Genomic DNA, 14,650 nt, shown 5'->3' on the forward strand with positions numbered 1-14,650 from the left:
TGTTGCATAAACTGCTTAATTTTAAAATGTGAATGTTGGAAGGAGGGAAAATGAATTTTGAAAGTAAAGCCAAGACTCAAATCTGAAAATTAATTCAAGATCTACACAATCTATAATGTCAGTTTTAAAATAAAAAATTAGGGTTTTGTGATTCAACCACTTAATTTTAAATGTTTTGAAAATTGAAAGTGTAAATAAAAAACTTGAATTGTAAAATTGAAGAGTTCTCAGATCTGAAATAATCAATCCAATTTAGGGTTATGTGATTCAACTAGTTAATTTTAAAAATTGAAAGTGTAAATAAAAAAGTTGAATTCTAAAATAGAAGAGTTCTCAGACATGAAACAATCAATCTAGTTTAGACAAATAACAAACTCAATTTTGAATCTAAAAATTAGGTTTTTTGTGCATTCAACTTCTAAATTTTTTAAAATTGCAAGGAAATTAAACTTGTAAATGAAAATTTGAATTTTAAATTGCATATACTCAGATCTAAAAATGAAAAATCAAAATTAAGGGTGTAAGATGTCGAGTTCACTGAAATGTAAAGTAGAAAATTGGATACATTTAAAAGAGGGGGATGAATCTACTAGATCCAATCCTAAATGATGCAAGGATTGAATACTAAGTAAATTGGTTGTGATTGAAATATAGTTGACCCTCTTTTGTATGTTGTCAATTTCAATTAAGACTAAATGCTGGAAATGAAGACAAAGCATGAGAAAACAATGAGCTACAGATTAGAGATTCAGTCGTGCACCTGGATATGAGAAGTTTGAGATGATTTAGAGCTGATCTATGAAATCCGGCAAAAGTTGCAGGGACCGTGTGTTTGGACAAGGGAGCCCTCATATCAGCCCTCAAAACTTTTCGCACGTAGAAAAGTATTTTTCTGTTTCTACAAATAAAGCTTAATTCCAGAAGTACAACTACATACCTCTTTCTTGCACACAAGAAAGAAAGGGAAAGAGAATAGGGATTTGTCTTTAGATCAAACTCAAATTTTTGAATTAACCAAGTGGTTGAAGTAATGTAAATGAAATGACTGAAAGTAGAAATCCTCCTCATTGAGGGGATGTTGAGTTGACTGAAAATGAAATGCTTATACCTCCTTGTGAATTTCTTCTTAGCTCCACATGGAATTAGGGTTTAATGAAGTAGAATATTGATCTCCTCTTCAATGCTTGAAATATTGTCTCTATTGTTCATCCAAAACTTGAACAAAAACAAAAAATGCTCAAATTCTCTTGAATTCTTGAATGATTGATCTGTTGAATGCATAGATACTTGATTGAGTTTCATGATCATCAAATGAAAGGGTAAATCCCTTTTATATGCATGCCAGTGGGATTTAATTAACTAATTTTCTAACTTGGGCAAGCATAGAGGGGATTTTACTGCTCCAATTTGAGATGAGTGAAAGGGAGCGACCCCAAGATAGGTCCCAAATAGGAGATCCTAGGGAGCCATGCACAGGTCCTGATGAGGACCATTTTGGAGTAGGATCAAGGTACAAGAAGAGTGCTATGTTTAATTACAATTTATTTTTGATGTGCATGAGTATATTCAGGTCTTTGATTAGGTCGAGGAGTGCAAACACTAAGGAAAAGACCCAAATGCAGCTGAAAATTGCAAGGGGTGCGATTTTAGGATGTTACAAGTGAACCCAACTTCTTTCATTCTTATTTTTATTTTTTGTCTCATCTTTGTTTTGTATGCACTTTAACATTCAAATTTTCACTAATAGATAATATTTACAAAATTAAATTACATAAATTAAGAATTTAATTTTATAAAAATACTAAATTTATTTTCCTAAAATTAACTTTTGAGTTGCATAATTGTTCAATTATGTTTTCGATTCTAGTTCATTCTCACAGTGCATCTTCTAATTTTCATGTTTTAGAATAATGATTAAAATAAAATTAAAAAAAATTCATTGTCATGCGTGTTTAGATTAGTCCCTTCATACTTTGCTTAATTACATTAGCTTCTTACATTACAAGTTTCCTTTTTCTTAAATTAGAAAAATGACGAATTTCATTTTACAAGACTTTTCTACCTTTGATGCGTCATTTAGTACCTATAAATTTCATTCTTATCCTTCTCATTATGACATGCTAATATAATAGAATACAATCAATAATCTCCCTTGCAAAGATAGTTTGGTGAAAAAGGATGGTCTTAAGCTTCACAGATTTAAGATATATTAAAATCTATTTATGAATTTTTCAATGATTCATCTCCTAAAGTTTCTCTCTCTAAAGAGGAAATATTGATGCAAGAAGATATTATTAACACTTCTTTCAATGATCTCCTTCTTTGGGATGAACCATTGGAGAATGGTGATTATTCTCTTAATGTGTCTCTCCCCCATACGAGTACCTTGGTGAAAGAGGATGATATGTAATGTCCCTCCTTGACATACTTTTATTTTGATGCTCAGATAGACATTCATGGACTTCTTTAGATACATTTATGATACTCTTGGTAGACTCTTATGGTTTTGATTATGTTTTTGATGATGGTTATTACATGTTGACAAATGATACATTATGCTTTATATAGATTATGCTATATTATGGTCTATGTTAATGTTGAGAATCATGTTTATTTATATATGCATATTCAATGACATATTTACTTATGATGGTATTAGGATATGTGCTAACTTTACTTCATGATTATATTTGACATGATGATGTTATTGATGATGATGTGTCTATATGATGTGTTGCAATTGTTTATGTGGAAGGGACAATCTCATACCACTCATTACAAGTGGAGTGTGATTTTGCCATTCTCCTTACACCAGTGTGTCTACTCTATATCTGTACACACACACACATATATTTATGTTGTGCATAGACATTTGTTGTTATGCAAGATTGCAAGTACTAGACATTGACTCCACCTGGCTTGACAAGTATGAGAATGTCTCTAGTCCCAATGACAAGTTTAAAATGGAGTATGATATAATGTCCTATCCCATTGTAGGCCAAGTCGATACCTTGTCAATTCTAGTAATTTGGCTAAGTTGTCATGTGATGATTATTTAACTATTATGTGGGTTGGTTTTATTGTTATAATTAATTAATTCAGAATGTTATGAAATCTAATGTGTAATCAATAAATAAAATGTATTGCAATTTTAATATTAATAAATAAGTTATTTTATTAGAATTATTTAATTGAAGCTTTAATATTTAATTAGGAATTTAACTGATTATTTATTCGAAGCTTTTATATTTAATTGCTAATTAATTATTTATTCTTTTATTCTCTTGCAAGTCTTGATAAATGGTTGAACCTATGTCTTGTGTTGACAGTCTTGGTTATTATTATTATGTCTATATTTTTTTGTGTTCTTTGAGAGATAGGTGTCAATATAAGTTTAGTGTGTGTGGGCCTTATATCATTCTTTAATTATGAGGGGTGGTTCCTTTTGGTTCCATATGGATGGGTGGTTGATGCCTTTCTTCCATTGGCATATATTCTCTTCATTGGATGTTCGTGAGCGTAATGGATGCTTATACTATTCTTCAGTCTTCGTGCTATGAATACTTGGAGCAGTTGTATATCATGATTTCCTATCTTTAGCAGATGACATATATTTGTAATGGTCTCTTTCACATGAGTCATGATGTAATATATATTATGACTTATATAATGATGAAGAAGAAGTGGATATTAGTAGTGTTGGTTTAGGATTGCTTGGTGAATTGATATTTAATGAATTCATTGTGTCAGAAGTATTTAATGGAATTTATATGATTACTTTTCTATGTTGATTATGGTGAAATGAGTATTGGTGTTAGTAGGCAAAATAGATAATGAAAATCTTTAGTTGTTATATATTATCTTATTGATGTTGTAGTTAGGTATATATAGTATGATACCCTAGGGAAGATTGGAATGAAGCTAAGGGTGTAAAGGATATTTATATGATATATGATTATTCTGTTGTATACTTCAATTTCATGTGTTTATGTTTAATCTATGTATGTAATTCATATTATAAGTAATGAGATAGTATAGTATAATGTGTTGCTGTTATCTTTTTAAAAAAATGTCTATATTCCTAGATTATATGTTAGTTTCCGCAAGGTTTCGTGGTGGGCATTACATCTGGTATAAGAGCCCATGTTCATACATTGGGTACTTTGGTCTTATTTGAACTAATTATGATTAATAGTAGAGTAACTTAGGTGAAAAATTTGGAGTTATCTTTGCTCATTTACGCCTTGTAGTGGCCCACCTAGGTTTTGTCTTATGGGTGCTTTGTGCCTCATGTAGATAAGTTGCATGTTAGGGGTAGACACTGTGGGTGTGGTAATGGTTTGTGCACTCAATAGAGTCCTCATTCTGAGATTTCTAAAGAGGTTCATTAGGAGGATCAACAACTTGACCATTAGGAGGAGGTATTTTAGGGTGAGAGCCAATAGGGAATGATAGAATCCATTATTTATTTAATCTTCTTTAGGAGATTCTTGGATTGATAGAATTGATGCAGGAAGGAAATTAGTAGGAAGAATCCCACTATTTAGCTCTTCAAGCAGTAGTTGAGTATCGAGATAGGGAGAGAAAGACATCACCTTGGAGGAGATAAATAATTATGCCAGATTAGGATACTATTCTAGAAGGACATATGAGGGATCGCCTTAGGTCCAAACCCCCTACATTTTATGGATCTAATAGTTGGATAGAGGAAAAAGCATGGTTGTTGAATTTGGGAAGGTATTTTTCTATGGATTCATATAGTAGTAACACCAAGGAAAGGTGCACAATCATGCATCTACATGGGTTTGCTTCTGCTTAGAGACATTCAAAGGAGTAGAAACTCCACTTGGATACCACCTCAATTTCATGTGAGTTGTTTATTAAAAGGTTTTATATTTGTTTCTTGCTAGAACACTCAAGACAAACAAGGGAGAATTATAGCTGATAGCACATTAGAAATTTTTAAAATACTCAGCTAGAATAGAGTTTTCAATAGAATGCTAGAATATGTAGTTTCCAAGAGTTTGGTGCACCATCCGTAGGCAAAGGTTTTAGTGGAGGAGTTTGCTACACATGTGGTCAATAGTGTCATATTTTAGTACACTATCCTTAGAGGTCACCATAGATGTTTGGTCAGAGGCCAATAGATTTAAAGACTTCAGGTGAGATAGGAGGTATTTTATTTTCTGTAATATTTGATTTAAGGTGTTCTAACTCTTTTATTTCCCCCTCTTTAGTGGAGTGATGTGGGATAATGGCGGCAAGCAAAATGATAGGTGGATGGTTGAGTTAGCTACTAGTTCTAAGGTGGCTATAGATTCCCTAGTTTGTGTTGAGTTGGGTTTAGGAGTCCTCACCACCATAGTTGACCTGTGTGTCCTTTCATTGGGATCTTATGGTGTTGTCTTACGCATGGACTAGCTTGAGGCACCTTATTGGATGACTACTCAGGAGTTGAGTGACTTGCAGTTGGAGTTGGAGGATCTATTAGCTAAGGGTTTCATTCATCCTAGTGTTTCTCCATGGGGAGCACCGATTTTAATTTGTGAGGAAGAAGGATGGATCCGTTCTCTTATGCATAGACTACCAGTAGTTTAATAGAGTGGTAGTTAAAAACCACTATCCTTTGTCAAGGATTGATAATTATTTTGATCTAATTGAGGATTTTAAGGTATTTTATAAGATAGATATGAAGTCAGGGTACCATCATCTTCAAATCCATGAAGCAAACATTCATCAGACAACCTTTCCTACTCATTATGGGCTTCGAAGTTATTATCATCAGTTTATCTAGGGGTTCTCGAGGATAGGCCATCCCATCACTCCTCTAGAGAGGAAAGGGAAGAATTTGTTTGGATGGATTAGTGTTAGGTGGCTTTCCAAAATCTTAAAGAGAAATGGAATAGTGTAGCTATTCTAGCAATGCCTGATCTAGGAGACAAAAAGATGATTTTTGTAGAAAATTAAGGATGGTTAAGGTGATTGTTGAAACCAGAATGGATCATTATAATCATCTATTGGAAGATGTTGAGAAGGAAGATTTGAAAATTCTAGTCCCAAATAGCTTGATTAGTGCCATTGACCTTCTTGTGCAGTACAATTATCATTACACGAAATTGACATCTGTTATTAGTTCTTAGAACTCTGTTCTCCTGCAAATCAAAGAAAAGTAAAAGGATTTTTTTTCACAAAGATGTAACTTAATTTTTTTTTTGTGAAGATGTGTATAGGTATATTTTTAATACTATTTTTCATTAATGGAAAAGGGGAAGAGATTGTACAGATTTACGAAATGAAGAAAGATTGCATAGAGATGTGAAGTTTTAAGATTTTGTGAAGTTAACATTTTGTATGGCAACTTCTTTTTTTCTAATACATGTTGCCATCAATGACAAAGAGGGAGATTGTTAGATTTTTTTCATTCATGAAGGACAATGTTGTATTGGCTACTAGTCATTGATGTCAACATATTTTTGTTGACTTGTTCTATTGCAATCACATTTTGGTGATTCTATCCATCATGTCTTTCTCTATGTTGCTTTGCAGTTGCAGATATGGTTTTGTGATTTGGTCACTATACTTATATGTACCAAATGTACCTTTACTTAAGATTTCATGTGTTTTAGATCTTCAGAAGGCAAAATGCTTGGTTAAGAAATTCAGTCTGTTAATTGATTTGTTATTCCATAATAGAATAGTTGATTTTGACATCTACATTTCTTTAATTAATTGATTCTGACCTTGCGGTTTAAATGAAGAAAGAATGCATAGATATGTGAAGTTTTGAGTTTTTGTGAAGTTAACGTCTTGTATGACAACTTACTTTTTTCTAATAGATGTTTCCATCAATGAAAAAGGGGGATATTGTTGGATATTTTCATTCATGAAGGAAAATGCTATATTGGCTACTAGTCATTGATGTCCACATATTTTTGTTGACTTGTTCTATTGCTCTCACATTTTGGTGATTCTATCCATCATGTTTTTCTTTGTGTTGCTTTGCAGTTGGAGAAATAGTTTTGTGGTTTGGGCACTATACTTATATGTATCAGATGTACCTTTATTTAAGATTTCATGTGTTTTAGATCTTTAGAAGGTAAAATACTTGGTTAAGAAATTAAGTTTGTTAATTAAATTGTTATTCCACAATAAAATAGTTGATTTTGACATCCACATTTCTTTAATTACTTGATTCTGATCTTACGGTTTTGGGACATGGTTAAAATTTATGGATAACATTAATAACCTAGTTGGATTTGAATTTTGTTATATCTTTTGCCAACCTATTCAAGTGAAATGTATGATGTACATTGTAATAGCATGTAAGGCATACATGGTCGACTTGATATATGAATAGGTATATATATATGAGATGTATGTATATATGTATGCATGTATGCAAGAGAGATATATAGGAAAATTGAGATAAAGAAATAGAAGTACGATATAGTGATCAGATATGATTGATATAGATAGATGAAGAAAGAAAGAAGTGTGAGAGTTCTATAAACTAAGCTTAACTGGAACTATAATTCATGCATATGCAAGATGCAATATTTGTAATTTATTTTGTTTGTTCTCTTCTAAGTGGTAAGCACTCTTGGCAGTGAGACACTTTCATTTTGGCACCAAGCACTTGTAATATTATATAACTATGATATTGCTATCAGGGTTGAACTGTGTAGTTTTTGAGTCAAACTCATCAACCCATGTTTCATGAGTTTGACTCAAAAATATGGGTCAATCAGTTTGACTAAAAAACTACATAGTTCAACCCTGATAGCAATATCATAGTTTGCCTTGCTATGGAAAATACCTCCTACTTATCATTCTATAACTAGTTATATTATATTCTCTTGTGCATGTGGATGTGGATGATATCTCTATATTCCTGTTCTATTTAGGGAATACTAATTCAACACCAACAATATTAACACATTATTTAATAAATAAAATATATGTTTGAATTTTTTTTTTATTATATTTAGTATTTTATATTTGGTGTCATTACAAAGTTCAACTCTTCCCACCCATGAGCAATATACAAATATGAAGTTGTGAGTTTGCTTGGTGGCTAACCTATTTTATGAGTGGAGGATATAAAAGAGTGAGTATTTATTTGATTTCTTTATCCCATCTCCAGAGAAACTTCATTTAGATACAATTATTAGCAACTATGTCTAACCATGGGTATCCTAGGATAAAAACCCTAGTTATTTCAACCAATAATCTCATACAAAGTTTATATTTGAGGTTCATTATATGAGAAACAATATCATATCAATTTAATTTGTAACTGGTGTTGTATTTAATAACATTATAGAATCATTTAGACATACTACAATCATTCTCACAATAGATAAATAAGATATTAATATTAACACATGTTATTTTATACTAGTTAAAATTAAGAAGATTAGGAGCTATGCTTGTCATTTTTTAATTAAACTATATTAGCGATATTGTTGATGTATGAAAATTATTTTTTATTTAAGTTGTTGAATATTTTATTGAATTCTAGAACTCCATCGAAAAAAGGAAGTAGTTGTTGAAGGTTATTAATTAATTTAATTATTAATTTTGGCCCAAATTATTACATAATTTTTATAAATAGAGATTATGTATAGAGTAGTAAAACCTAATATTCTACGTAAGAAAATATATATTTTAGATTTTTTGATATTAAACTATAAAATTGTAACATTTATATTAAATATAGTTAAATTAATTTTATTGAAAAAATATACAATTTTAAATTTTTGGTCTTCAACTCTAATAGAAGAATAGCCATAATTTTTTGAAACTATCAATGCATGTCTAACAAAGATTAAATTTTGAATATTGTTTTTTATTTTAAATTAATATATTAGTCATACAATTTTTTACTCAACAAAGATATAACTAGCTTCTTACACTATTCTATAATCACCCTAGTAGAAAAACCCTTAAATATATATCTTTAATTGAAATGTTCAGCTTCTCAAATTCAAAACATTTGTAGGGGATATGATTATAAGGATAATAATTAATAGGTCAAAGATTATTTTGTTATCGTTCACATCGTGGAACAATTCCATTCATTTTTTACCTTGTCATCAGCGCTATCACAACTATCTTCATCCTTGTCTTCCTCATTCCCATCACTAACTCTTTTGTGGAACCCTTCAAGAAAGAATTCAAATTTTTAGCTCTCATTCAAATTCAATTAAAAAAAATAAAATAAATTGTGAAATAAAATAGATGAGTTAATTTCTTTAACATTTTTTTTTTAATTCAAAACACATGATTAATCACACCAAAAAAATTGTAATTTTAATGAATTCCATGCACTAAACATGATTAAAATTTAATTTAAAAAAAAATAATATTAATAATTTTGCAAACATAAAGCCTGTTATCTATTTCATCCTTCATATCAGAAAAAAATTTCTAACATTTCCACCCTCTCAACGGATGAAAAAGAGACAAATTCATATTATCCATCTTATCCCCCTTATCAGAAGAAAATTCAAATTTTACTACCGAATGCACAAAAAATAATGCATATCATCCATTTCCACACTCGAACCCAGTGAAAAAGTGACAAGTAGAAGTAAATGAATTTACGATAAGGCTGAGATTAGCTCGCTTCAATAGTGTTGACAATACTTTCACGTCTTCTGCGTCAAGTTCTAGATGAACATGAACATGAACAGTTCTAGATGGATAGTAGTAAACTTATATGTATCAAATATACCTTTATTTCACATTTCACATGTTTTAGATTTCGAAAAGGTGAAATGCTTGCTTTATAAATTCAGTCTCTTAGTTTCTTTGTTACTCGAGAATGGAATAGGTGATTTTGATAGCCACATTTCTTTAATTAGTTGATAACGACCTTGCATTTTTGGGACATGGTTAAACTTTATGGATAACATGTATATCTTAGTTGGCTTTAATTTTTGTTATATCTTTGGTCAACTTATTCAATTGAAATTTATGATGTACATTGTAATAGCATGTAAGCCATATATGACAGACTTGATATATGAATCAATATACATATGAGATGCATGTATGTATGTATATTGTATCTATTCATGTATGCAAGAGAAATATAGAGGAAAACCAAGATTAAAAAATATAAGTGTGTCATAGTGATAAATATGATTGATGCAGATAGCTAAAGAAAGAAAAAAGTGTGAGAAGTCTATCTACAGAGCTTAACTAGAATTGTAATTCATGCATAGGTAAGATGCAATCTTAGTAGCTCATTTTGTGTGTTCTGTTTTGAGTGCTAATCACTCTTGGTAGTGAGACCCTTTCATTTTGGTAGCGAGCCTTGTAGTCAGCACTTGAAATATTGTGAGTTAACCCTCTACATTATTTTTCCCTAATTGGTTGCATGCAAACATTTTGATATTCTCTTGTGGATGATATCTCTATTTTCTTGTTTGTTTTATCACTCACTTTGATCTAATTCAAGTAAATCTACAAAGTAGTAATGACATCTAATTCAAGTAAATCTACAAAGTAGTAATGACAAGAGTTTTTCAAAGGATATTTTGGCAATAATAATCCCCCCTTAGTGTTGTATCCTAGAATAAAAACCCTAGTGATGTAAACCAATAATCTCATACAAAGTTTATATTTGAGGTTCATTATATGAGAAACAATATTATACCAAATTAATTTCCAATTGGTGTTATAGTTGATAACATTATATATTCATGTAAGCATAATGCAACCATTCTTACAACAGATAAAAAAGATTAATATTTAGACATGCTATTTTATACTAGTTAAAATTAACAAGATTAGGACCTATGCTTGTCATTTGTTAATTGAACTATATTAGTGATATTGTCGATGTATGAAAATTAATATTGATTTAAGTTGACCAATATTTTATTAAATTGTAGAGCACGATACTGTTACTAGTAAAAAAATAAGTATTTGTTGAAGGTTATTAATTAATTTAATTTTTAATTTTCGCCCAAATATTAAATAAATTTAATAATATAGAGGTAATGTATACAATAATTAAACCTAATATTATATTTAAGAAATTATATATTTTAGATTTTCTAGTATTCAACTATAAAGTTGTAACATTTATATTTAATATAATTAAATTAATTTTATTGTACATTAAAAATATACTAATTTATTTTTTTAGTATTCAACTCTAAAAGAAAAATAGCAATATTTTTTTAAGCTATCAATGCATGTCTAACAAACATTAAATTTTAGATATAATTTTTATTTTTAATTAATATATCTTATTTTCATTTACCTTCGTCTATTAAATAGGATAATATTTAGGAATAGCCGTGAACAAAAACATTGATGACCTGTATTTGGTCACCTTCCCCAATCGGAATAGTGTTGTGAATTGACACGAAAAGTAGAACGACAGCCATCGTAATTGGGGATCATCTATAAATTCAGCCATATTTCACCTCAATTCATTAACCTTCATCAGTTGGATTGATTTCAAATTCAAATATCTAGGAGAAGTTTGATTATAAATGAGAATGGAGATCCTATTCTTTTTAATTTCATGTCTGCTTTTATTTACGAATCATCATCACCTGTTTTGTCCAGTGGAGGCAACGCAGAACTTAGGTCATTATATTTGCTGAATCTTTTGTTTAAATTCTATTTTTCTCTAGAGAAATACAGATAAGAAAATTGATCATTTATTTTCCATATGTAACATCTATGTTGTTGATGTCCGCAGAATATCCATATTCATTTATGACAGCAGATGCTGAAAAGGCTGCTGCGAGAACGTATGATTACATTATCGTTGGAGGAGGTACAGCTGGATGTCCTCTGGCAGCAACACTGTCACAGAATTATTCTGTTTTGGTATTGGAGAGGGGAGGCTCTCCCTACGGAAATCCCGTCACTGCAGACAATAAAGACTTTTTCAAGGTTTTTGGCAACGCCAGTGATTATCCCTATGAACTTGAGGGATTTGTGACAGAAGATGGAGTGCAGACGGCAAGGGGAAGGGTTCTGGGAGGTGGAACATCCGTCAATGCTGGCTTCTACAGCAGGGCAAGCCTTCAATATATTCGAAAGATGGGATGGGACGAGAAGCTTGTGAATGAGTCATTTGAATGGGTGGAGAGATTGAATGCATTCAAACCAGACAAGCTTTTTGTTTGGAGTTCTGCTGTCCGGGATGGACTTTTGGAAGCTGGGGTGCTTCCTTATCATGGGTATACTCTGGATAATTTGGTAGGCACCAAGATAAGTGCTACAATTTTTGACAAGAAAGGTGGTAGACACACAGCTGCAGATCTTTTACAATATGCAAATCCAGATAACATTGTAGTTCTTCTGAATGCTACAGCCAGCAGAATCCTCTTTGATTCCTCAACAGGTACGTTGTACATTCTGTATCCTATATATATCCATATCTTTCTTATTTCTATTTAAATTAAAAGCAAAAACTATATAACAAACTCTCCGATTTTTATTATTTCTATAGGTTTTGATTGTCAGATTGTGAATAATGTTGCAGGGAAGTTGAAAGCCAGTGGCGTGGACTTCATCAGTAGCACCGATGGCAAGTCTTATCAAGTATCAGACAACAAATCATCAGATCTGAGTGAGGTTATTTTGTCCGCAGGACCCATAGGTAGCCCCCAACTTCTACTATTAAGTGGAATAGGCCCATCAGATGAGTTAGAAAAATTGAATATTACTGTGCATTTAGATCTGAAATCAGTAGGGAAAGGGGTTCAAGATCCACCTCGTTCAACAGTTGTCATCGAATCTCCTAAACCATTGGAATTTGGTAACATACAGGTTGTAGGTATAATAGACAATTCAAACATTTACATTGAGCCTACTAGCTATTTCAGAGAAATAAATGCCACTCATAAACAATATTTAGGTGCAATATTTAGTAAAGTGGCATATCCCTTATCAAGGGGTGAGCTGTGGCTTAGAAGCAAAGATCCCCTAGATACTCCTTATGTAAGATATAATTATTTTTCTAATCCTTTAGATCTACAAGAATGTATGGTTGGTGTGAAGACATTGTCTCATATTAGCATGACATCTGCTATTCAAGAGTTTGCATTTAATGTTAGTGGAAACACAAAGATGCTTCGATTTAGTGGATCGGCACTGCCAGAAAATCCATCAGACAATGATGCCTTGGCCAAGTTTTGCAAAGATACACTAGCATCAATATGGCATTATCATGGAGGATGTCAAGTTGACCTTGTTATTGATCAAAGGTATCGTGTCAAAGGCGTTGATAGTCTAAGGATTGTTGACAATTCTATTTACAAGGATAGCCCAGGGACAAATCCTCAAGCCACTACTATGATGCTTGGAAGGTAGTTTCCTTATATCTTAATGTAAGCTATATTATTATGGAATTTTTTTAATCTATCATCTTAATGACACACTTGTTTTGTTTGTCATGTATGCAGGTACATGGGACTTCGCATCCTCCAAGAACGCATGCAAAATTGAAAATACGATAAATTAAATTTTCTTCAAATAAATATGTTATATTGTATCCTTACATTATCCAGCAGAATAATACCATTTGTGCTGTAATCCCAGATTACATAAATAATCATGATGTAATTTATAATTATATTATGAATTGATAACACTAAAATTTATAGTGTTGTGGAATATCAATGCACTTCTTTAGTTACAAGGTTTGATGATTTCAATTTATTGTACAATATTTACTATTCAACTATTGCCAACTATATATATATATATATATATATATATATATATTTTAAATTCATGTGTATAGGATATGTGGATGGATATTAACATTAATTATTTTATTCATTGAACCTATGCTTTGTAGTGTGCATTAAATGTATGGTTATCTATTTAATTTTTGGACTTTTAATGTGAAATCTATAATTTAAAAATAAGAATTACATGCAAATTCAGTCATTGTTAGACATGCATTGATGGTTTGCAACAATATGACTATTTTTCTATTAGAATTGAAGACCAAATATTTTTGAAAGTATATTATTATTATTTTTTTATCGATGGCTAAAGAATTTTATTAATTTAAAAGTAGATAGAATTACATTAAAAGTATATTATTTAAAGTAAAATAAAATTAATTTTCAATCTAATTAATATAATTTTTAGCTTTTGCTAGTTCAATACTAGAAAATCTAAAATTTTACTTTCTTCAACAAAAAATATAAATAGAAACTAGCTAGAATGTGCTCCCTTGCATGTTTACTTTAATTCAAACAAAAATTATTAATTCATTATGAATAGATAAGATTAAATATATAATAGATATATAAGAATATATTAATCAATAATAGATAATACTATCTTATCTTCTAATATTAAATGGAATACCAGGTGATTTTCAACTAAAGTGATTTCTAAAAGTATTAAATTTAAACTAGATGTAGAAATCAAAAATAACATTTGGAGTTAGACTATGTTCTAAGTAGCTAAATGTGTCAATATTTCATTCGTAATGTTTCCTTTAATACAAATCATATACACTTCAATTTGATCTTTTCTTATCATTAATCTTCTTTTTGAGTGTTGCATTCCACTTTTAGGATTAATACAATTAAACATTTAGCGATGTATATCTTCTCATAAGGAGCTATGTATTTCCTTTTGAGGTGACATAATTTTCCTT

General features: G+C 30.6%; 1 protein-coding gene across 1 annotated transcript; it reads left to right on the forward strand.

Annotated features, from left to right (window-relative positions):
* The first annotated feature begins 11,467 nt into the window (after positions 1-11,467).
* Positions 11,468-13,485, forward strand: LOC131036701 (protein HOTHEAD-like). The gene is made up of 4 exons (XM_057968664.2): positions 11,468-11,607; positions 11,723-12,373; positions 12,515-13,340; positions 13,437-13,485. The coding sequence occupies exons 1-4, from the start codon at positions 11,511-11,513 to the stop codon at positions 13,477-13,479; spliced, it is 1,617 nt and encodes a 538-aa protein (XP_057824647.2). The 5' UTR covers positions 11,468-11,510; the 3' UTR covers positions 13,480-13,485.
* Positions 13,486-14,650: the final 1,165 nt, after the last annotated feature.

Source organism: Cryptomeria japonica, chromosome 7 (genome assembly GCF_030272615.1).
Source record: "Cryptomeria japonica chromosome 7, Sugi_1.0, whole genome shotgun sequence".
NCBI classification, from domain to species: domain Eukaryota; kingdom Viridiplantae; phylum Streptophyta; class Pinopsida; order Cupressales; family Cupressaceae; genus Cryptomeria; species Cryptomeria japonica.